The 25,230-nt window shown below is 39.4% G+C and overlaps 3 protein-coding genes across 4 annotated transcripts; all 3 read right to left on the bottom strand.

Annotated features, from left to right (window-relative positions):
• Positions 1–2,102: 2,102 nt before the first annotated feature.
• LOC130385750 (odorant receptor 131-2-like) lies at positions 2,103–4,269 on the bottom strand. The gene has a single exon (XM_056594426.1). It carries the CDS (start codon positions 3,638–3,640, stop codon positions 2,627–2,629), a length of 1,014 nt encoding a protein of 337 aa, XP_056450401.1. The 5' UTR covers positions 3,641–4,269; the 3' UTR covers positions 2,103–2,626.
• A 1,061-nt stretch (positions 4,270–5,330) lies between these two features.
• On the bottom strand, positions 5,331–10,253 carry LOC130385752 (hepatitis A virus cellular receptor 1 homolog). Of its 2 annotated transcripts, none has more exons than XM_056594431.1 (8): positions 10,138–10,253; positions 9,666–9,763; positions 8,193–8,537; positions 7,874–7,948; positions 7,662–7,720; positions 7,411–7,495; positions 7,059–7,095; positions 5,331–5,894 (listed from the first exon to the last, which is right to left on the bottom strand). In XM_056594431.1, exons 2-8 carry the CDS (start codon positions 9,715–9,717, stop codon positions 5,807–5,809), a joined length of 741 nt encoding a protein of 246 aa, XP_056450406.1. In that variant the 5' UTR covers positions 9,718–9,763; positions 10,138–10,253; the 3' UTR covers positions 5,331–5,806. The 2 variants fall into 2 exon arrangements, with proteins under 2 accessions (XP_056450406.1, XP_056450405.1); XM_056594430.1 differs by having other exon boundaries at positions 5,335–5,894; positions 7,662–7,723; positions 10,138–10,250.
• A 5,679-nt stretch (positions 10,254–15,932) lies between these two features.
• LOC130385753 (hepatitis A virus cellular receptor 1 homolog) lies at positions 15,933–20,541 on the bottom strand. The gene is made up of 6 exons (XM_056594432.1): positions 20,386–20,541; positions 19,006–19,350; positions 18,031–18,105; positions 17,116–17,201; positions 16,544–16,646; positions 15,933–16,266 (listed from the first exon to the last, which is right to left on the bottom strand). Exons 1-6 carry the CDS (start codon positions 20,435–20,437, stop codon positions 16,193–16,195), a joined length of 735 nt encoding a protein of 244 aa, XP_056450407.1. The 5' UTR covers positions 20,438–20,541; the 3' UTR covers positions 15,933–16,192.
• Between the last annotated feature and the right edge of the window lie 4,689 nt (positions 20,542–25,230).

Genomic DNA, 25,230 nt, shown 5'->3' with positions numbered 1-25,230 from the left:
ACAAAGCCGATATTCCCCCACAGCAAACCTGCGCTACTAAACTTGCGCCCTGAGAGGTGTGTCGGCGAAAAGCAGAGGTGTGTTCTGGCGCAAATGATACATGCATGGTGCTATCATCCAGATCGATAAAGCAGCTGCGCAACTGACCGACAAGTGCACTAGCGGATAGCGCAGTTGGTGTTGCTATTTTGACGTGCCATGGCAGGTCGCAACTGCAAAAAAATTGCCCATAGGGGCTGCATGAATGAAAACTGTAGTAGGCTATGCCATGTGTTAAAATAATAATAATAACAATGATAAACTTGAGCAAAGTAGGCTATATCCCAGCCTTCCAAAACAAAATCTCGTTTAGGGTAAATTTGGGAAAGAACAGCTGATAAAGCGGTAATACGATTTATTTAAATCAATGCATCTGCAAACACCGTACAGCAAACACATATTTTCTTTACACAGACATCGTGTACAAGCCCATAACTTTTAGGATTGATGAGTTTTTGATCGTGAGAAAACATTGTTTTACCGCAAGTGAGTGTTAAAAAGAATGAATGAATGCAGGCGCACGTGTGTGCATCCATCTGTTTAACCACACGCAAACTAAACACGTAACACATAATACAGTCCATGGCAATGTACATTAACGGGGGGACACATGCATATTAGGCAATTTGCATGACGACTCAATATTTCGGAAGTTGTAGAAGAAAACGCTATTCCATGTGTGAATTAGGGCATATAATTTGGCCATAAACTGAGCCATTTGAAGTTTGAAATTCGGTGGTCATGCATCTGTCTCATCGGAGACTGTTAATGTGCTGTAAAAATATCAACTCTTCAGGTTCAAATGCACTCATGGCTCCTAAAGGGGATGGGAGATGGCACTCTCAGTGGTTTATTGCACGTTACGCCCAAACCACACATTGGTAATCAGGCTACTTCAGGGCAACCCTTTTTAGATTTGCGTCGGGCACAAGAGTAATTTATCCGCCGGTATAATAGCAACAGCGGCTGAGCCCTGCCCACAAAGCTACTTCCGTTTAGCGCTTCTCACTTGTGTTTGAGACCGTTAAAATAGGGCCCGCAGCGTGAACGAGGCCTTTATTCAAAATAAACGTATACTATCAACACTCCTAAAAAAACAGCAAGCTGAGCTATGCTAGTCTACGTCACACAGTTGCATTTTGAGTGTAGAGAACACTATTTTTCCCGTGTTGTGTTTTTTTATCCCTAAACTTCTTCAATCCTACACATGGTAATTTGAAGATATAATAAACATTAATAAATCCTGGAGGGGGTTGCCAGCAGTGGCACAAGGAGACAATAAAAAGTCAGAAAATAATATTACAATATTTTTAAAAATATATACCTAGCTTTATATCTAACTGTAGAATAACTGAAACAGCTAAACTTTGTTTATAGTAGAATAATAAATAACATTGAATGACCAGAGCCTCCACAGGAAATAGATTTGGCCCTGGCCCTTCTTGTAAACAGTCTCTTTGCTCTGTCTTTATAATATTTAAAGACGATCCATGGATACTGCTGATCACAACAAGCTTCTCAGTTCTCATAAGCTTACTGCTCATCTAGACAATTCTGTCTAGATGATTACGTTTCTTAGATAACGGTGCCCATTTTTTACAGCCCATCAAATATTATTCTACATCGATGGATTCACCTACCAGTTAATGAATAATCTGTTATCACATAATATAATATAATAATAAATACTAATAATATGTTAGCCTACAAAAGGGGGTGGTTTAAGTTCGTAATATAATGACTATCGTCCAAACACGAAAGCTGCGACTACCTACCGCAGATTAAATAAATAAATATCTCTGCTTTATAAACAAATTTAATTGAAGATGATTACAAATATACATTACAACAGAACTATATACAAAGTAAAACAGTGTACTTGAAAAAGTGGCCATCCAGAAAAACGTATAATTACGTTAAAAGAGATGCACAGAATAATTGTGTATATGTCTCTATTTACATTAGTGTAGTGGTAAAAAAATCATCATACCATCATAAAAATAATCATCATACCAAATGTACTTGATAAAGAAAAACTAGACCAAATGATCCTGAGGGTGATATATTGACTCAGTCACTCAGATTACAGATTAGGGAATTGCAAGCAGGCAGTTACTTAGTAGAATTGTAAACCAACAGGTAATACAAGTGTAGTTCAATTCAAATAAGTAGCACCACAGATTTGGGAATTGTAAGCAGCCTGTCACTTTCTTCAATTGTAGGGTTAGGGTTATCAAATTAAAATAAGATTGCGTTATAGTGTTAATAGCACGCTAATTTTAACAGCACTTATTATTATATGTATTACAGTTACAACATTTTGCACTTTCAGAACACATTTTTATTTTATCAATCTTTTCGTGTCACAAAACAACAATTTACTGCAAGTTTTTAAACCAATGACATTCTTATATGCTTTGGGATAACCCTAGGTGTTTGCATGACTTCCATGATAAAGACTTTCAACCATATCACTCTTTAGCGAAATTATTATTTGACAACTTTTCAAATAAATTATGACTTTCAAAAAAAAGTTTAGATTTCAAGGAACAAGACATTGACTAAATCCATGTTTGGACATCCACAGTTATGTAGGGGCCAAGCATTTAAGTTGACCACAGAGTCTTTTCAAGAGGACAGGTCTGATTGTTTTGTCTCTGAGCCCATAGATCAGAGCACTGAGGCACCTGGGAAATATATTCAAACAAACATAAAAACTGTTGTAGAGACGGATCAGAGTTGTTCTATCCACTGTTCTTGCAAAGCTAAGGAGGATGCTAGAGTAGATAGTAGCGATAAGAATCAGCACCAACTGAATCATGTGAAGTAAAACTGTTTTTCCGGCCTTGCTGGCAGTAGCTTTTTCTGTCGAGGCTGACCTGGCTACCAATGTCACACCAACATAGGAAAGAATAGTTACAAGTCCCCCAAATGCAAACACAAAAATGGAAAATGCTTTATCAACTTGACTGGAAATCGGTGCCAGGAACATTGCCTCTTTCGAGCAGAAGTCTTTCATTTCCACATTCAGATCTAAATCATTTTTCCAACCAATAAGTATTAACACTCGCATTAAAACATTGCCCCCAGAGATGGTCCACACAGCAGCGATGGCTGCTCCTGTGTTTCTGACGGTGGCAAGGTCTGTATGTCTCATAGGAAAGCACACAGCCACATATCTCTCAAGGGACATCACTGCTAGAGTAAGAGGAGAGATGATGTCTTCTAAAACACCGATGCTTGTAAGCAAACCACAAACATACAATTTCAGCCTCAACCTGCAAGCAGCCAGTATGTAAAGTAACAAACTTGTCACAAGATAGGCAGTATCTGCGAAGAGAAGGTTAAACAACAGAATGTAACGGGACGTCTCACAAAAAACAGGCTTGCTCCTCAAGGTGTACAACAGAACACAGTTCACGTAGATAAAAGAGCAGCTTAGCACCACAGATAAAGTACAGAACACAATCATCTCCTGTGAAGCCTGATACTCCACGCTACCACTCACATTAACCCTCAAAAATCCTTCACTCTGCATCGCGGATAAAACAGTAAGGTCCCTAAAGACAATGTTACAAAGGACGAATAAAACGACAACCATTTAGTTCCAAGACAATCTTCATAGCGACCCTATGTTACCCAATGTAAACGTTCAATGAAAAAAAATAAAGAAATCACTTCCGAATACATACAGACAATGGTTCTGAGTACAGAGTGGGCCGTATAGTGGTGAATATTCTCGGAGGCTAAGGGATGGTCCGACCTTCTGCCTGCTCCGTCTTCCTATATATCAGGTCTCTTTAGTAATATCGGGTGGTGTCATCATCACCAGTGAAGTCATGGTTTCAAGTCCTACCTAATAACATCCGAGACCAACGTCATGACTTTACTGTCACTCATATATTTGAAAAACAACTTAAGAACCAAAATATTAAAGCTAGGGTAGGACATTTATTTTCGAAGCATTTCTTGTCATATTGCTGTAATTATGTTTACACTGTGACAGCAATCAATAATTCTAATGCTTATACAAAAAAGGCAGTGGTAGTGGCAGGCCTGTTACAAGCCGGTCTGATTGGATGGCCTATCTGTCTGTCTACCAACCTACCTTATTTCAAACTATGCATGCAAATCTATGAAATAAACACATTAAAATACAGGTACATACTTGAACTATTATGTCCAATTATATGTGAAACAATTACAGACACATGTAATTGTTGACATTCACACATGGATGTCATACACATCCATGTGTGAAATGGTGCCATGCATATTAGTGCAACTTTTAATTGAAACAAATTTGAAACAAGGACCTTTATTATATAAACATCAAAAGTTAACTCTGATTTATATTGAGTTAAAGCCATTAAATTCACTGCATGGTGGAGTGTGTCCATAGTTACTGTGACATACAATAAGGTATTGTACGTTTACATGCAGAAGAATAAAACCAATAATATGCAGAGTCCAATATGAAAGAGTGGCTGAATCCATGATATAGTGTAATATATGAATGCAAAACTCAATGTTCACAATATCATGGCAACGTCTGCTAGCAAATGGCTCGCCATCTTCTTTGGCATCCCTTTTCCCGTCCAAAGAGATCATGACTTTATGTGTTGTGATAATAAATGCTGATATTTTAATACAATCCGCCAACTTTTAATTTGTATATGCACAATCAACATTATGAAATGCATTACATACAAATACAGATTGTATGTGATGCTGAAACCAGATTGTATTCTTTCTAGTTTAGTCCGAATTGGGTCAGGATGGGTCATAGTTGAGAAGTAGCTGAGAGTCAGTTCAACAACAAAAATCTGTCCGGCTGTGAGGACACAGTGCTACACACGGTTTTACCTGTTAATCTCAGACTTTTTACCTTTTAATTTTTTGCATATACTAATTTTGACTAGTTATATATTAATATGAAATATAAATGTTGTTTTAAAGTTAATTATTCCTTTTGAATTGTATTTATCATTGCCTTTGATACTGCATCTCCTATGTTCATCTTCATATTGGATCAATTCACTTGATGGTGTGACGGTGTGAAAATAGGGAACGTTGTTGTTGTAAGTATACTATATGAGTCAGCTGGCAAGAGTGATATTAATAAAAAACAGTCACAACAAAAATCACTTTTTGAGCATTTTCCTGGCCCTTGAAAATAAACTTGCTTTCATTATTAGAACACATGTTTGCGTCTCAGTTTGAAAAAAAAAGGTTAAATATAAATACATATAAAACATATCTATGTATCTAAATATCTAAAATATCTTAAAATGTTGAAACAATTTTTGATCTTGCTAAATTTAACTTTTGTGTTAAGATACAAAGACGGTTTTATACATCTTGTCTGGTTGCATAACACATTTAGGTGCAACGTTTCAAAATGTGTGATCTCTGGGTAGACATATCTAGCACAGTCCTTAGACTGAGGACTGACATCCGCCTTGACTGTTTTGTGTCAGTGTCCCCCCTCCCAGCAGTGATTCTCAACTTTATTCGGGGTGAGGCACCAAAGTACCAGAAGTTAAAGGCACACCAACTCAAAGTTGTAGGGCATGATGATAAAAAAATACACACATTATTATTTGGATATTATATAAACAAGGTTACGAGCGATTTTGATTATATTTCAGACACAGCTGAGCAGACTGTACAAAAGAATCACACGGATACAGGTTCAATCAGATTGGACAGCATAGCAATGACTATATTAATAACCTACGGATTATGTATCAAATCACACAAAATGTCATTGAAAGGTCTGATAGGGGTTGACTTCATCCATCTGGTAGATGTTCTCCTCTCTGTTGTTAGGTTCAGGAACAGACAGCGAGTTTCTAAAAGCAGTGGAGGCAGACGAGAGGGGGGAACAGTGTGTTAGAAAGAGTTCACAGTTTAGTTTTCATTTGGTCTTTTTTGCGTGCTGTTTGCTTGAAGTACAAAAGTAAAGCTTGGACTGTGGATTTCGTACAATAACGTGGTAATGCGAAGTGCGACATATGTATGAATCACTCGTAGTCATAGAGATATCTGCCCTAATTGTTCAGAAGTATGACATTTAAGCACAACCTTTCCATCGTTTGCCGTGCAGCGTCTTGTAAATGTCGTCTAACCCAAAAACCACATTGACCAATACTTGTGAAGTCAACATACATAGTTCCTCAGAATGTACAAATGCCAGGCAGATCTGTAAATGCTCAAATATATTTTACTGCAGAAAGCACCCAAGCAGAAAATCAATGCTCAAAAACCGTTGGCCACTCATTTCACTCAACATTTTGTGAGGTGTACAGCATGTGGTATATGCGCTGAAATTTATTTTCAGTGTGAGCATGAGTCAGGGGTTCGCATACGAATGACATTTAGCACCTAACCCGAAACCACAGCGTGAAAATGTAGGCGGCACTAATATGAAGAAAGCAATCAAGCAATGTTTCTTCCTTCTGTTCAAGTTTTTGATAACCCTTTACATGCATCACCCATTATTTACCATAAGTAAATGCAATAATAAGCATTTACTAACAATTACTTTACAGTTAATTAATGGATTGTTAATGGTCTAGAAATAATTAGTTTAGAGGTCTCCAAAATGTTTGGTACCACTGTGACCACAGGGGGCGCTATAAGTCGTGCTCAAACCTATAATGCGGCCCAGGAACTTGACACTTACCATGCTCACTCAATAGCCTCACTGGTATTGGCATGGTGGAACATTGAATATAGAATATTGCATACACGATGAGTTGGCATGCAACCACACACATATTCTTCAGAAAATGCACATGTCTAGTTGACTAATGGAGTTTATGTTTACTAATGGTGTTCATGTAACTAATGTGCTGATAAGATAACCCTAACCCACTAATATAACAATGCTTGCTACTGCATTCACTTATAAATAACTAGATACTAACATGAATTGGAATTATTCAACTTTAAATCAACCCAAAATTCATTAATATGAATAATAATGTGTTCATTTTAAACAATCCGTTACTTACATCTGGGAAGATTTGCTGAATTTTCCCGATCTCTTTACTGATGAGACGTATGAGAATGAGAATCAAAAGAGAAACAAAAATATTATAGGTTCAGCACTACACAAAAAATACGGAAAATGTCGGGTAATGCGTTAAATGTTCACGTCGCCAAACGAATAAGTCACTTGTTCATACACTTTTGAGTAATAACACAGATATAAATACATGCAATAACAAATACAAAGCAGGTTAGCAATTGCCACATTGAAATATATATTATATGTATGCATCGATACTTTTATATATTGTGCATAGTAACATAACAGTTTTTACAATGGCCACAAAAATCATATTTAGCAAACCTGTAACTTACTAAAGTAGACAGCAACACCCGCCACTGCAATGGAAGCGATGATCAGAACACATGCAATCGGCACAGAAAATTGGCCACTACTTCCCTGTGATGGCAAATGACAATGACACAGCAAGAACCACACGTTTGTTCGGTTAAACATCGATTTCATGACAGATAAATGTATTGACTTGCTGCTAACCCATTGTGTTGCTTCCTCCATTTGCTGAATTAAATGGGCTTCATGGTCAGGGTTTAGCGTTCCTTATCACCTGTACAGGGCTTAGAACCGTTTCAGAAGGGTCCCAGTACCGTGTGGAATTGATGTGAGCTGCTAAAAGAGTACATGTACGGTGTTATTCGAAAACGTTTGATATAGATTCATATGTTAACCTTGTATGTCATCTTTTCCCTATGTTATTTGATCATCATATTTGAATTTGGTATCTTAGGTATAATGTGTAAAGGTTTTTTGGAGGGGTACCTTGTGTGTACTTCAATGTGGTCTGTTCTGTGGAAGTGGCATTATCCAATGTCCTCTTTGGGGTTGGCTTAGTATCTTTGCCAATACACAATTAAAGATTGGGTTAGATATATAGGCCAAGTATCAGGAGTAACAACGAACAACACCTAATGCAAAAAAGTGATTTGAAGTCTGATGAACAAACTGTGTCCCATTGTCACTGTATTTTAATTTTGAAGCGGGCACTTTGTATCTATTACAGTAGCCTTTTGTTTTGGTAATTTATGCTAGTACAGTAACTGTATGCTGTCTGTTAACAGATCTTATTCCATAATCTCACCTTTCTGAACTCTCAATTGAAAGTGATGTTTAAGGTCGTTCCACCATCCCGCTATTTCCGCTCTGCATCCGTATAGTCCAGAGTCCATCTCACTGACGTTTAATATCGTCATGGAAACATCACCCTGTCTCAGGTCACCCAGGAGCTGGTACCTGCTGGACACCTGTGAGTCTTTTCTGACTGTTGCACCGTCACTGGCGATCAGCTGATTGCTACATTTCGAGGCTGGTATAGCACCTTGTCCCCAGCATGTTGAACTTAGACCATTTGCTTGGACATCATATTTACACGGCAGAGTCACATTATATCCCACAGTGGCGAACACAACCTGGTCACATTCAGCAGCTGTAAAGTAGCAGAAGAACAACAGAGGAGATACATCATTATGTGACCTACGACCTTATCCAAGTGATAGAAAAAGTTATAGCACTTAATGAAGTCTAGTCTTAATATTACCTTTAGGCCTATTCTATTCAATTTTCCAATGCATAACCCCTCATTATTGCTATTGGTTTGAAGATAGTCCTGTTACAGTTTGGTTACCTACTAACACTTCATTGCTGAGAGATTTCACATAATGATTAAAACATCTTTTTTGATGCGCGTTGTGCTGTCAATGCAAACTAAGTGAATGTCACATGTATAATCGGGCCCAATTCCATATTGCTTCTTTCTTTGGGCTCAACAGCTATTGCTCGGGCTCCAAGCTCGAGCATTACCATCGAGCATTAGGAAAGAACTTTTGGAATGGTGCCAGGTTTTTTTTCCTACATGAATCTTGGCTAGCAATACCTCGACTAGCAAATGCTCTCACCTAGGAAGCATTGATGAGTTGTTTGCATGATAAGAAAAGGAAGCAAACGTTCCGACTTTAGGAGTTAACGGATCCAGATATGCAGAACTGAATCCACGGTATTTTGACCAATCACGACACGTCCGTGTTCATGAAAATATATCTCCCGTAAACATATTCATAAAGGAAGGTGATGGTAATGCATCGCATTCCTTAACACTGTGTCATGATTGGTCGAAATACCTTGAATCCGGTTCAGGATTTCTGGATCGGACGACTCAAACACACTACCTAAAGTCCAGATGTGGAGGATGGAGCTTTTATTTTCAAAGTTGTACAATTGTGCAGGACCCTCATCTGTCTTGAGAGACTATCTTAAGTGTTGAATTGTGTGTGAACCACACAGTATTGAACCCCATATTTTGACGGCTGTGCTAAAACTACTTCTCTTGTCAATAAGAATTGGAACAAATAACCTTCAAACAAAACAACGCCTAGATTTGAACAATACTATGTTCAATTTAATATTGTACCTAACCCGACCCTTTCCCCAGGTAAAAAGACTCAATCTCAATTGGATATCTGTTTAATACTACTAAAGGATATATTTTAGTTGAGCCATAGTGACTCTTTATAGGAAGTCTATCACATGTAGTATTTGAAATGTGTGAAGTCATTACCTGATAACAGACACAGCAAGAGCAGGTATCCTGATCCAGACACGGCCGTCATTATGTTGGGCTCTAATGCTAATACAACCTCCCATGCACTCACATCCCTCACAACATTAGTTATGTCATAGGATGAGTCATTAGAGGGTAACACACACACACTCACACACACACACACACACACACACACACACACACACACACACACACACACACACACACACACACACACACACACACACACACACACACACACACACACACACACACACACACACACACACACACACACACACACACACACACACACACACACACACACACAAGCATACCGTTTTACTTAATTTTCCAGATTACAAAACATTTGATTGAAAATAAAATAATATATTTTCTAAATTATTCATGAATATTGTTGATTCCTGTTGTCTACGCAATATAAAAAACTTTTACGAGGCTAAACTAAGCACACCATTTTACTTACTTTTACATGTAGCCGTCCGACCCTAATGTCCCCGCTATCTGTTCTTGTGACAGTGACACATATCGACCCCTTTCGCAATAAGAACACTGCCTTAAGTCCTGGTATTTCCTGTCTTAAAACCTCATTCGGATTTCGTCTCAGTGTGTTAGTGTGTGGTGCTTAGAACTTCCTGTTCAGTTTGTTCCTCTATTTATGTATCACTTCGCTTCAAACTCGCTTCACACACAAACAATTCATGAGGTGAATGGAGGGACAGTGTTAGGGCCTGTAGAATCTCGGGTGGTTGTATCATAAATCCTAACCCTAGATTAATATCTCAAGTCTGACGGCAGACGAGATCAAATCTGGCGGATTGAGGCGTTCTGCTTTTTTTCCGCTCAATGTTAGTTTAGACCAATCATGTTGCAGGAGTATGGTGCCCAGATTTCTGAAATGAAAAGCAGGGACATTTGTTGTTAGGGTACGAAATATTAGATTATTGTTGTTTCTGAAATGAAATAAAAAGTGAAATAGTTTCATTTTGCCCCCTCTTATCATAGTAAATGTAGTACTGTAGTAAAATAATGGTTTACAACATTGTGTTTTAAACCAGCCCAAAACAGAGCCAAAGTATGCTGCTCGAATAAGGAATCATGCTATGTTGTATTGATGGCCCATCATTTATGATCAGGCATGCCTGCTTATGGCCCACAGTCAGATTCCAGTGCCCTCTGCATATCTGTATGGCCAGGGGCAATGCACCGTAGATCATATCATCATATTGTTGACCGACTGACTCCGCCTGGAATGGAGTGTATGGACCTCGGTGTGGCCAATCGGTCCCTGGTTTGCGTTACAGCCTGGCAAATAGACACGAGACTCAACACCAACTGTCTCGAAATTATTGAGCAAGCCAGAACCTTTGGCATTTAAATAATTTTTTTCAGATATATTTTTTCGCTATTTTACATTAAAAAAGGAAAAAAACTGGGATGCAGGAAGTGTGTAATTGCTGGTACCAAGTTTTTTGCTTTGGTGACTGCAGCACGTAAGCAACACAAGCTGGAATCTGTAACGTCAACGTGACTCAGCAACATCCCAGCAGGTTACAGCTGGCTTGATTGTATTAAACATTGAAATCATGTAATTACTTTCACAAAGCTTTAGCGTTTAGCATAGAAAAATATGAATGCTCACCTGATATTGTTTGAAAAAAGGGGTTGACTGTTTATATTGCAATCCATTATCAAGAGACGTGCACATTGTTGGTTGATAGATCACCCCCTTTTGATGTAATAACACATTTTGTTAATTGCGCAGAAGCATACATTGTAAACCTTTTGCAACAATGTTGCATGGTGTGTGTGCACGGATTTGGGCAAACCATGCAGAAGCATGTGGAGGCTTTCAGCGTCAGCAGAGCCGTTTCTCTAGACTCCATGACTGAATCAGGCAGGAGAAAGGTGCCAGGCCCTTCCTAAAGGTTGAGGGCAGGAGGAAGACTTAATTAGAGATGAAACCATAGGCTTCCCAGTTGCAAGCTGATGATGCCTTCACTATGACCGTTGGTTGCGGTATTATCCAAAACATGTTAGTTAAGGCCGCGTCATTACACATGGGATGAAAGAATGCAAGTCCAACATTCTCAAATTAATCATTAATCAAAGTAACAGTGAAATTAAGTGATTTTGCTGAACATTTCTCAGTTCAAAATTACATATATTTTCAATATGTTAGCTGTCCTGATGGCCGTACGTGAACCTTCGTCAACCCTACAGAGAGACACAGAGGGGGAGAGAGAGGGAATGGTTGTGTATTGGCAAATTTGGCATCTCTATGTTTTACAGAGTAAGTGGAAAGTGAGGTTGGTCATCGTTGTCACTTCCTCTTTTGAAGGAAAAAGACTGCCGTCCTCATGATAGTGACAAGCAATGATGGGTTCCTGATAGACCTGATAAACATGTTCCCAAATCGTCACTAAAACTAACTGCTTTCCTTTCCATCGTGACAATTTTTTTGTTTTGTTATTGTGTTAAAATTAGTTTTAACTAAAAGGTAAAAGACAAAGATACCACGAAAAATGTAACAAACTTGTTTTACTGTGTAAACTGAAATTGTTGATCAAGCATGCCGAAAAACACTCACACTGTAACACAGCCTCATTAACAGACAAAGGCCGCGTTCAAGCATACACACAAACATACACACACACACACACACACACACACACACACACACACACACACACACACACACACACACACACACACACACACACACACACACACACACACACACACACACACACACACACTACAATGAGTTGTCTTCTTGGTCAGATGTAATCCGTCGTCCGAATACACAGTCTCTGGTGTGACCTCATCAATCCGGAGGTACAAAAAGCATCAGACATGTCAGCAATTGTTCTTGTGACAATGTGTGTGTGTGTGTGTGTGTGTGTGTGTGTATGTGCGTGCCTGCATTTTTTGTCTATATGTACTCTGTATGTGGCTGCATTGTATATGGCTGTATTACTGTGTGTGTGTATGTGTGTGTGTGTATGTGTTTGTGTATGTGTGTCTACTTGTATTTGTGCAAGTCAGCACTGTGCGTATGTGTGAGTGTGTCTATGTGTATTTGTGAGCACTCTGTGTATGTGTCATGGGTGCAGAAGTGGTTGTACATGTTGTGACAGTGTGAATGTGAATTTGTGCATGTGGGCATGGGCGTCTGTGTTTCCAGGCATTTGTTCATCTGAGTGGGTGTGTGCACGGTTTGCCTGTAGGTGCATGTGTGCGTGGATGTATTTGTGCTTGTGACTGTGTGAGCATGTGACTGAGGGTGTCTGAGTTGGTATGTTAGTGTGTGTGTGTGTGTGTGTGTGTGTGTGTGTGTGTGTGTGTGTGTGTGTGTGTGTGTGTGTGTGTGTGTGTGTGTGTGTGTGTGTGTGTGTGTGTGTGTGTGTTTGTGTGTACTGAAGATGATGAAGGACAGTCTGAGTGTGTTTCCTGTGAAGCCCCATAGGCTGCTCTGCTGGAGGTCTGACTGCTGCAGGACACAAAGAACAAAACTAAACTAATTACTACACACTCGTCTCCCATTGATTACATATCAATGCATTACCTTTTCATTTTTTGGTTGACATATGTTTGACACCAGAAGCATTGCCCAATGTGTAATACAGATGGGATCTAAGAGTTATAGGTCTGATTTGGATGTAAACATTACCTCATGACTAATCCATCTGACTTGGATGCGTGTGTCTATCATAGAGAGGTAAGGAGCCGCACACAAAGCCCTTTGTATGCAGGGGCCGGACAAGTGAGGTTACAATACTTATGGGGGAGTGGAGGCTGCACACTGTTTACTGCTCATAAAGCGTTCATTTCCACCAATAAAAAAAACGATGTCAACGCTTCGATCACATGCGGATCTTCGTCAAGACCTGAAGAACCGAATGTCACTGAGGCGTTGACTGAATTGTTTTTCATCATAAACCTGTGAACCTCATGGTCTCTGTGCCTGACACATCTTCACACTTGTCACCACAGGGCCCTCAGTGTGGTCCACTGCCTCATCATCACTTCCTGTTTCCTTCAATGCTTAAGTAACTGTATAATCTATTAAAGACACAATAAAGCAACCTTTTACCCATGCATCAAGGGGCACAGCAAGATGGCGCAATTACTTCTTGAAGTACAATTTATCGAGAAATGGCGACATCTTGGATCAGGGTTAGGAACTGCAGTTCAGAACACTACATTTTTTAATAAAATCCAAATAATCTTAAGCAAGATTCCAAAATGTGCAGAATATTGAATGGATGTGTAAACAGGTATTGGATACAAATCTGTAAAATATAGCAGGGATGATTCCAAAGGGTCTGGGATAACTATACATGCAAGAGCAAAGCCCTGGGATTGAGTTTGAAGAATGGGAATAACTCATTTTTTATAGTTTATATTAATTATAAATGTCTTACAGGCTGTGGGGATTATTAGTTTAAATTAAAAAAACAAACCGGTTTGCTCAGAAAGGATATTGTATATATTATTCTCTATTTCTAATAGGTTATAACCGTCACACCTGGCGGTAATATAGGCCCCTTTAAAATGAACTAGCAAAATATACTTTTTCCCCATACATGAACTACATGAGTCTTCAATCAATCAATAAAGTGTGTCTTATTTTTATTGATCTTATTATTATTGTTTCATGTTTAAAAACTGGCATTTTGTACACATATCAGTAGCAGCAGTCAAAAGAAAAAAATATTTTCTGAACTCTCAATTGAAAGTGATATGGTGATCGAACTTTCCCCCTGTTTCCACTCTGCAACCATATCGTCCAGAGTCCATCTCAGTGAGGTTTAATATCGTCATTGGACCTGCTACCTGCGGATCAATAGAGGGTCTTTTCTCACTGCAAAGTCGCTGGAGATCAGCATATTGCTACACCTCGAGGCTGGTAGAACAGCTTGTCTCCAGCATGTTGAACTTAGACCGTTTGTTGGGAGATCATATTTACACGGCAGAGTCACATTATTTCCCACAGTGCTGAACACGACCAGGTCACATTCAGCAACTGTAGAGTAACAGAAGAACAACAGAGGAGACACCTAATTATGAGCTATGACCTGACCCAACGGTTAGAGGGAGTTACTAAGGGAAGTTTAATTTTTGTATACAAAAATTTGATCACACAGACATTTGAGTCTGATGCGACCGCTCCACATGAGAGATTTTCAGTCCAAAATGTGGCTTACTAAAGTAAGTTTTCTGGAGAGACTATCTCAAGCGTGTTGTCGTTGTGACCAACACAGTATTGCACCAAATGTTATGATGACCGGCTTAAGTAAGTTGGCTTGTTCTTCAATTCAATGAGAAGTGGGACAAATATTGTTTGGAGAAAACACGGGCTAGGTTATTTTAAATAATATTTATCCTAAACCTGCATTAAAAAAACAAATGCATATAATTCCATCTCAGCTTGATTGCTGTGTAACATAACTAGAAAGGTTCTGAATGCCCTTAATAATAGTGACCCTCCATAGGAAGTCTAATAACATGTTGTACTTGAAATGTGTGAAGTCATCACCTGGTAACAGACACAGCATTGAGCAGTTTTCCTGATCCAGGCACGGCCATCATTATGTTACGCTCTAATGCTAAAACAACATCCCATTCGCACTCACATATCTCACAATGTCACAGGATGAGTCATATATGGGGGGTACACAAAAACACACAATAAGTAACCATACACTAGCAGCAACCAGTGAATGTCCTGTCTAAAACAACATACTGAAACCATTGGCTAATATGCAAAAAGAGATGGATGACTGCACATGCAAGGCATCCATCAGTAGGAAGGTGTCTTGCTCCAGGGGGAGTTCCAGAGGTGGACTCATTGAGGATTGACCCAGAGACTGTCCAGTTGCACTTCATAAAGCTGATGATGTCCTAATAAAGACATGCGTTGTTATAACCCATGATGAGATCAGTTAATTACATAATACATATGTGATGAAAGAATGCTAAGCCAACACAACAATCAAGTAATCAAACTGACATTGAGGAAAAGGGACTTTTAGTTGAACATTTCTCAATTCAGAAAACATCCTTTTCACTTCGTCTTTTCGAACTGGTGCCCTTAAGATAGTTAAAAGCAATGACTGGTGTCTGTTTTCCCAACAATTGTACCATATTGAAACTACCCGCTTCCCTTTCTGTCGTTATAAACTGTCCTTTCAATGAGTCAAGTTTGATCCTGTGTTTCAATTAGCTTGAACTAAAATTTTAAATACGTGTAGAAAAACTTTTAAACACCCTTTTACTTTTAAACACCCTTTGTAACAGCACATGCACACACACACACACACACACACACACACACACACACACACACACACACACACACACACACACACACACACACACACACACACACACACACACACACACACACACACACACACACAAATACACACACACACACACACACACACACACACACACACACACACACACACACACACACACACACACACACACACACACACACACACACACACACACTACAATGAGTTGTCTTCTTGGTCAGATTTAATCTGTCGTCCATTCCACGCTCTCTGCTGTGACCTCATCAATCCTGAGGGACAAAAAGCATCAGCCATTTCAGTAATTCTTCTTTTGACAATGTTTGTGTGTGTGCCTGCAATTATTGTCTCTAAGTACTCTGTATGTGGCTGTATTGTATATGGCTTTATTATTGTGTGTGTGTGTGTGTGTGTTGTGTGCGTGTGCGTGTGTGCGTGTGTGCGTGTGTGCGTGTGTGTGAGTGTGTGAGTGTGTGTGTGTGTGTGTGTGTGTGTGTGTGTGTGTGTGTGTGTGTGTGTGTGTGTGTGTGTGTGTGTGTGTGTACTGACTGTAGCCAACAGTAAGCAGTAGTGCAGGTATGAAGATGATGAAGGACAGTCTGAGTGTGTTTCCTGTGAAGCCCCATAGGCTGCTCTGCTGGAGGTCTGACTGCTGCAGGACACAAAGAACAAAACAAAACTAATTACTACACAATCGGCTCCCATTGATTACATCAAGGCCTCACTTTTTCATTGTCTGTTTGACAAACGTTCAACACCAGAAGCATTGCCCAATGTGTAATACAGATGGGATCTAAGAGTTATAGGTCTGATTTGGATGTAAACATTACCTCATGACTAATCCATCTGACTTGGATGCGTATGTCTATCATAGAGAGGTAAGGAGCGGCACACAAAGCCCTTTGTATGCAGGGGCCGGACAAGTGAGGTTACAATACTTATGAGGGAGTAGAGGCTGCACACTGTTTACTGCTCATAAAGGGTTAATTTCCCTTAATAAAAATGATGTCAACGCTTCGATAACATTCGAATCTTCGTCAAGACCTGAAGAACCGAATGTCAGTGAGGCGTTGACTGAAATGTTTCTCATCATAAACCTGTGAACATCATGGTCTCTGTACCTGATACGTCTTCACACTTGTCACCACAGGGCCCTCAGTGTAGTCCATTGCCTCATCACTTCCTGTTTCCTTCCGTGCTTCAGTAACTGTATAAAGTAGTAAATAAACAATAAAGCACCCTTTAACCCATGCATCAAGTGGCACGGCAAGATTACTACATGAACTGGAATTGATCGAGAAATGGTAACATCTTGGATCAGGGTTTGGAACTACAGTTCAGAACATTACATTTTTTATTAATTTCCTTCGACATCTATGCAAATAATCTTAAGCAAGATTCCAAATGGTGCAGAATATTGAATGGATGTGTAACCAGGTATTGGATAAAAACCTTTAAAAGACTGCAGGAATAATTCCACAGGCTCTGGGATCACTACTCATGCAACAGCAAAGCCCTGGGTTTGAGTTTAAAGAAAGAGAATCTCTTTTTGAAAATTGTTTACAGTAATTATAACCGTCTTATGGGTATAATTAGTTGGAATACAAAAACCAGAAACTTGTTTGCTCGGTTGTAATTATCATTGTATATATTATTGTCTACTTGTAGTGATTATAAAAATCACACCTGGCAGTAAAATAGGCCCCTTTATATTAAAATGGCAAAATAGACACGTATGTGGAGCAGATGTATGTTTTCCACATACATGCCTCATCAATCAATCAACATAGTGTGTGTCTAATTTTCAACCTCATGTTTATATCTAAAAACTGGTATTTCTTACATATAACAGTAGCAATAGTCTACTCTACACAATAAAAAGGTCACCTTTCCGAATTCTCTATTCAATGTGATCTTTTTGGTAGGTGAACATTCCCGCTATTCTGCATCTCGGTGTCTTTTCCGTACATTATTCGATCATCATATTTGAATTTTGTATATTTGGTATAATGTGTAGAGGTTTTTTGGAGGCATACCTTGTGTGTACTTCAATATGGTCTGTTCTGTGGAGGTAACATCATCCAATGTCCACTTTGGGGTGGGCTTAGTATCTTAACCAATGCACAATAAAATATTTGGTTAGAAACATGTTATCGGGACTAACATAAAACACACCTGCATGCCAAAAAAGTGATCAATAAACTGTCTGTAACAAGCAATAATGTAATAAGAGCCAATAACGTAAATCTGCCAATAACGTAATCATTGAAATGTAATAAAGCCAATGACGTTATAACTTGCAAATGCTGTAATAAAGTTGTTGAGCAAACAACGTAATAACTCTTTGAAAAGAATGTAATAAATTACTTACGTTATTGGCTGGTATTTACGTTATTGGCCTTGTTTCAAAAAAATACTTTGAAAATATAATTACAGACCCAACAATGTAATTGTAATAAAAAAAATATTAATCTCCTTCGACATCTATACAAATAATCTTGACCAAGATTCCAAAATGTGCAGAATATTGAATGGATGTGTGACCAGGTATTGGATAAAAAACTGTAAAAGACTGCAGGAATAATTCCACAGGGTCTGGGATAAGTACACATGCAAGAGCAAAGCCCTGGGATTGAGTGTAAAGAATGAGATTATTACTTTTTATATAGTTTATAGTAATTATAACCGTTTTATAGGCTGTGGGCATAATTAGTTTGAATACAAAGAACAGAAACGGGTTTGATCAGTAAAGATTATTATCGAATATTTTATTTTCTACTTTTAATGGGTTATAAACATCACACCTGGCGGTAAAATAGGCCCCTTTAAATTGAAATGGCAAAAAAGCTACATTTTGGGAGAAAATGTATGTCTCCCACACACATGAACAAGGGTTAGAGTCATCCTTCATTCAATAAAGTGTGTGTCTTATTTTAATTATCATGTTTATGTTTAAAAACTGGCATTTTGTATATATAACAGTAGCCATAGTCTACATAAAATAAACTCACCTTTCTGAACTCTCAGTGAAAAGTGATATTTATCGTCGTTGAACCATCCCTCTCTTCCCACTCTGCATCCGTATCGTCCGGAGTCCATCTCACTGACGTTTAATATCGTCAGTGAAACATCCCCCTTTCTCAGGTCACCCAGGAGCTGGTACCTGCTGGACACCAGTGAGTCTTTTTTCACTCTTAGACCGTCAGTGGCGAGCAGCTGATTGCCACAGCCTGAGGATGGCACTACACCTCGTCCCCAGCATATACAACTTAGACCATTTGCTCTGGCATCATATTTACACGGCAGAGTCACATCATCACCCACAGTGCCGAGCACATCCAGGTCACATTCAGCAGCTGTAATAGAGTGATAGAGGAAGTTATAGCACTAAATTAAGTCAAAATATGACCTTTATTCTATCCCTCTTTCCAATGCATAACCCCTCATTATTGCTATTGGTTTGAGGATAGTCCTGTTATAGCTTTATTGCTGAGCGTTTTCACATTATGATGAAAACTTATTTTTTGATGCACGTTGTGTTGTAAATGCAAACCAAGTGAATGTCACATGTATAATCGGGCCCAATTCCATATTGTTTCGGGCTATTGTTCAGGCTCCAAGCTCGAGCATTACCATCGAGCATTAGGAAAGGACTTTTGGAATGGAGCCAGGTTTATTTTTCTAGATGAATCTTCACTAGCAATACCTCGACTAGCAAATGCTCTCACGTAGGAAGCATTGATGAGTTGTTTGCATGATAAGAAAAGGAAGCTAACGTTCAGACTTTAGAGGTTAACCGTTCCAGATATGCAGAACCGAATCCACAGTATTTTGACCAATCACGACACATCCGTGTTCATGAAAATATATCTCCCCGTAAACATAGTCATAAAGGAAGGTGATTGTAATGCATTTAACGCATTCCTAAACACTGTGTCATGATTGGTCGAAATACCTTGAATCCGGTTCAGGATTTCTGGATCGGACGACTCAAACACACTACCTAAAGTCCAGATGTGGTGGCTGGAGCTATTATTTTCAAAGTTTTACAATTGTGCAGGACCCTCATCTGTCTTGAGAGACTTAAGTTTGGAAATGTCTGTGAACCACACAGTTTTGAACCCCATATTTTGACGGCTGTGCTTAAACTAGGCCTACATCTCTTTTCAATAAGAATTGGAACAATAACCTTCAAACAAACCAACGCCTAGATTTGAACAATACTGTTCAATTTAATATTGTACCTAACCCAACCCTTTCCCCAGGTAAAAAGACTCAATCTCAATAGGATATCTGTTTAATACTACTAAAGGATATATTTTAGTTGAGTCATAGTGACTCTTTATAGGAAGTCTATCGCATGTAGTATTTGAAATGTGTGAAGTCATTACCTGATAACAGACACAGCAAGAGCAGGAGTCCTGATCCAGACACGGCCGTCATTATGTTGGGCTCTAGTACTGACCGTAGCCAATAGTAAGCAGTATTGCAGGTATGAAGATGATGAAAGACAGTTTGTGTGTTTGTGTATGTGTGTCTACTTGAACAGAGAAAAAGAGGTAGACAGGGAAAGAGAGAGAGCGAGAGAGAGAGAGAGAGAGAGAGAGAGAGAGAGAGAGAGAGAGAGAGAGAGAGAGAGAGAGAGAGGAGAGGGGGATTATTATGTATTGTTGTCTCTGTGTTTGTGTCAGCGGAAAGTGAGGTTGGTCATCCTTGTCACTTCGTCTTTTCGACCTGGTGCACTTAAGACACTTAAAAGCAATGACGACTGTCTGTTTGCCCAACAATTGTACTAAATTCAAACTACCCGCTTCCCTTTCTATCATTGGGGTTAGGGTTAGGGTCCTTTCCATGAGTCTAGTTTTTTCCTGTGTTTCAATTAGTTGGAATTCAAATTTCACATGCATGCAGAAAAACACACACTTACTTTCATACACCCTTAGTAACACACAAACAACACAATTAAACACACACACACCATACACACACACACACACACACAGACACACACACACACACACACACACACACACACACACACACACACACACACACACACACACACACACACACACACACACACACACACACACACACACACATACACACACACACACACTCTACAATGAGTTGTCTTCTAGGTCAGATGGTATCCGTCGTCCCATCTATGGTCTCTGCTGTGACCTCATCATTCCAATCATCATTCCAATCAGACATTTCATGTTATTGTTCTTTTGATAATGTTTGTGTTTGTGTTTGTGTTTGTGTGTGTGTGTGTGTGTGTGTGTGTGTGTGTGTGTGTGTGTGTGTGTGTGTGTGTGTGTGTGTGTGTGTGTGTGTGTGTGTGTGTGCGTGAATTTTTTTTCTCTGTATATGTTGTCTGTGTTGTATGTCTGTGTATTTGTGTTAGAAGGTGTCACAATTATTCTTTGTGTGTGTATGTGAATGTGTCCACGTCTACGCACGCACACACACACACACACACACACACACACACACATACACACACACACACACACACACACACACACACACACACACACACACACACACACACACACACACACAATGCATTTCGCTGCTAAAACAAGAACTTGGGCTGCTTCTAGGACATTTTGAGTGGATTTTGAACGGTATGTGGGCAGGACGTTTTTTGCAGGCAGGACCTGGCAACCCTGAAATTGACGCCAGGGATCCTTGGCCATGCATCACACATTTGACGAGTAGGGAGTGAGACTGTGCTGCAACTTTCTGATTAGCTCTTAATTGAGATCACCTGTCACGCACCCCTTATTTAAGGTGAACCCAATGGGTTTGGTTTACTTTTCGCATCGGCCTGTGTCAATCGAGGTTGAGTTTAGTGAGGGTTGAAAGTTTTCGATCTAGATTGCAGATCACTATTGTCACTTTATACAAACTGAAAGTATGCGTGTTTGTTTTTGTGGGCATTTGACTGAACAGCCCAGACAAATATTGCTACCAACATGGCACTTCGAAACAGACCACCGCAGTGAGTAAAAGTTATTTTCCTTTATTAATTGTTGACGTTTTTGGGCTGTCTCCTCAGTCACAAGCCATCAGTATCCCTGCTCTTTGCACCTTGACATGCATGTCGCCGCTGTTTGTTAACCTAGCTTTGCTGATTTGTATCTTGTGATGTGTGTGTGTGTTTTTCTTAACAGGTGTTAGATGACTGACAAGATCTATGGGGGGGCCCCCTTTGGGCCCCCCCATACCAACTTAGACTTCAAATCTAGTGCCATTGGACTCCAGTGTCTTCAAAACATCCTCGAAATACATGTGTATGAATGGTCCACCGAAGGGTTGATCTGGAAGCCACCACGGTCCACGTAGTAATCTGCTGCGTGGGCCGTAGTGGCTTCCAGAGCCATCTTTCGGTCTTGGTCAGGATTTGTTACAGTTGCCCTTCAATGTAGCAGGCTACAGGTTTCTGACGAAGCCTGCTTTACGTAGCATTGGAGTACAAATATTGTGCAAAATGCTCATGTAATTGCACTAGCACTAGTAACCTGTAGATTAGCTTAGTTTAACGTCATTCCGTGCTGTCTCTGTCAAATGTGTGGCTTACTTTAAGTCCACAAGGCCCTCTGGTAAACCACGTTGGAACACCCCTGGACAAGGTGATTAGTCACAGTGGGTGTGTGCTAAAGTTTTGTTCCATTTTTCACTAGTTGGTTAAGGTTTGGTAGAATTGTTTGGATGCTAGCGACGTGATGGCGTATGTACAAGAGCCTACCGTGGCCAGGCCACAGTTGCGACGGCCAGATGGCCTAGTGTGAGTGCAACCTTGATTGCATTTGTATTCTGTTTACCATTGGATGTTTATGCAATTTGGCTTAATTCATCCGCAGTAAAGCTGCATTTGACTATTCCAGGGTCGTTTAGTACAGGCTTTCAATTGACCATGTTGACTAGTTTGTGGGACATTTTTTTCTTTTTTTACCTTTGCTTACAATCCAACGGTTGTGACCACTTGTGCAACTGGGCTGTGAACCTTGCAATTCTAGTTGCATATTTGTACACGCAAGCTTGTCCATTTCTATCGCCATCACTAACACTAGCTTCAGCATTTCCTTGTAGGCCATTAGCTGACTTGTGTATTGGAGCGATGATTTGGGTATTTTAAGATGCTTGAAAACCTAAAATAAAGCAAAATGCGTGTCTGGTGTGCAAGAGCCAATTTGTTGGCTTGCAGTAGTCGAGGAGTTGCCGTAGGTCGTAAGCCATCTGGAGGTTGTGGTAATGGAGGCTTGTGGTAGATCTGCCATCCAAGAAAGGTTAATTCTTCTGAAGCATGATTAATAGTTTAGTAAATTGAATCTATTCATATAGAACTATAAAATCCAAGACTGCAGCCAGTAACTTGGATCGCAATATGTGGAAAGTATAAGTCTTCATTTGTAACAACAGAATAATTAACATGACTAACTGGGTTTCTTCCATTTTCTAACTAGGGGGATTGACTGGTGAGTCTACTGGATTAATCAGTAGCGGTACTTTGCCCAACAGATTTGATGGCATGACTACAGGGTGACAAAGACAATTGTTCCCTGCCTATCAAAAGAGACTTCTAAAACGTATCTGCTAGAACAGTTCCTATACTTTTTGTATAATTTGGTCATGCGGCAAATTAAATTTCTGCAGTTGCTCCATATTTGGTTATTTGACAGCCTCACCTGCTAGAAAAGTCTATTCAAATCGGCTAAATATAATGAACTAAATTAATAGCCATGAAATGTTGTCACTCATACAAATGGCAAATACCCTCTTTCAGTTGGTGGTTCAACACTGATGTCTCTCTAGGCTTGAGGGAGAGCTCACAAGTAAATTACACGAATGTCCTGGAGCAATTGGGAATACACTTTTATTTGGTCTACCTGACCTGGGACATCTTTGAACTATAGGTCACCTAACCCAAACTTTTCACTCTTGTTAGGTTGTCCTTTTCTCTTTTAAGCCGAAAGGGCTGAAATATCAACATTTCAGGTATTCTGTTTGGATAATGTGCAAAACTTGTGGCTTCACTAATAAAAAAAATTAACGAATGTATTTTTCTTAATGTGGTTAAACTATTTAAAGATTTGTATGCAAAATATTTCTGCTCAATTTGTGGTCAATGACACTCTAAAAATGTTTAATTTGATAAAACACATATGGGTTAAAGGTATTTGCTTTGGGCATCTTTTGATATTTTTAGAATCTAGCTCCATTGGCGTTAGAAATGGTGTCTCCCAGTACTGCAAAGTGCTTCCACAAGTTTAAAAAAAGAATGGGAAGAAAAGGAACTGCCAACTAAATCTATTTAACATGGGTAGAAAGTTTCCATGGAAGCTCTCGGCTGCTGGTTCCCAACACAGCTCCACTGTTGGCCTGTGACTTTGCGTTTAACTTTTTTCGACTTTTGGTGACTTTCACAAAAGAGAAATGAACTGGTTCATACAATAAACAAGACATTTCATGGTACCATTTTGAACTGTTTGTGGATATTGCATTAAATCCATATGCTTGAAACTTTTCAATAATGCATATCAACGTAACAATGGAATGAAATAAATAGTTCAAGCAATTTGTGGGACTTGGCTGCTTTTACATTATTACTAATTTTGGGTGTTATTTCAGTCTCTCCAACCTGCAGGTCGTGCGAAGAATCATGTGAATGGGAATATTCTATAAATGTCTCATCTTTCGTCTCAACACTTCTGCTGCAGCCGCTGTTGAAGCGTATGAGACCCCCTTTGATAAAAGGGGTTCTCAAATGTTGACCCTCAGTCACCTATTGCATCACTCCCTTTAGGGCTTCGGCCTCCTAATTGATCATTATAGTATAATTGAATGCCCTCTTTCATATTTATGATACCTCCACCACTGGGACGTGGCAACAATTCTCCAAATCCATATGGGGGGATGCTTGTGGACAGTAGGGGTGTATACTCGACATAAATAGGAAGCAAACTCATCTCACAAATGAGTAATGACATCTCACAAATATTTATTTAATAAATTGTTTCAATTTATAATAATCCAAAATCCAATGGCAAAACCCGTTGGCTTTTTGTCGAGGGAATCCAGGGCGACGCTCACTTCCGGGTTGGCCAACATACGTCATCCCTCCACCACTCTACTGTAAAAACACATGTTCAAGTTGAATGAGAATAATAATAATTCTGCCATAGTATTTATTTAAGGGTGGGGGGGGGGGATGCAAGTCTTTTGGC

Source organism: Gadus chalcogrammus, chromosome 7, assembly GCF_026213295.1.
Source record: "Gadus chalcogrammus isolate NIFS_2021 chromosome 7, NIFS_Gcha_1.0, whole genome shotgun sequence".
In the NCBI taxonomy this organism is placed as follows: domain Eukaryota; kingdom Metazoa; phylum Chordata; class Actinopteri; order Gadiformes; family Gadidae; genus Gadus; species Gadus chalcogrammus.
This window is presented reverse-complemented; position numbering and strand designations above follow the sequence as displayed.

Excerpts from the sequence above, each read along its gene's own strand:
- LOC130385750 (XM_056594426.1), bottom strand. The coding sequence starts at position 3,640 with ATGGTTGTCGTTTTATTCGTCCTTTGTAACATTGTCTTTAGGGACCTT.
- LOC130385752 (XM_056594430.1), bottom strand. The coding sequence starts at position 9,717 with ATGACGGCCGTGTCTGGATCAGGATACCTGCTCTTGCTGTGTCTGTTA. Across the intron at positions 7,496-7,661 it reads CGGTTCTAAGCCCTGTACAG|GGAAGTAGTGGCCAATTTTC; the intron begins GTGATAAGGAAC and ends TTGCCATCACAG. Across the intron at positions 7,096-7,410 it reads GGGTGTTGCTGTCTACTTTA|TAAAGAGATCGGGAAAATTC; the intron begins GTAAGTTACAGG and ends ACGTCTCATCAG.
- LOC130385753 (XM_056594432.1), bottom strand. The coding sequence starts at position 20,437 with ATGACGGCCGTGTCTGGATCAGGACTCCTGCTCTTGCTGTGTCTGTTA. Across the intron at positions 18,106-19,005 it reads TTCACTGAGAGTTCAGAAAG|ATACTAAGCCCACCCCAAAG; the intron begins GTGAGTTTATTT and ends GCATTGGTTAAG. Across the intron at positions 16,267-16,543 it reads ACTGCTTACTGTTGGCTACA|GATTGATGAGGTCACAGCAG; the intron begins GTCAGTACACAC and ends TTTGTCCCTCAG.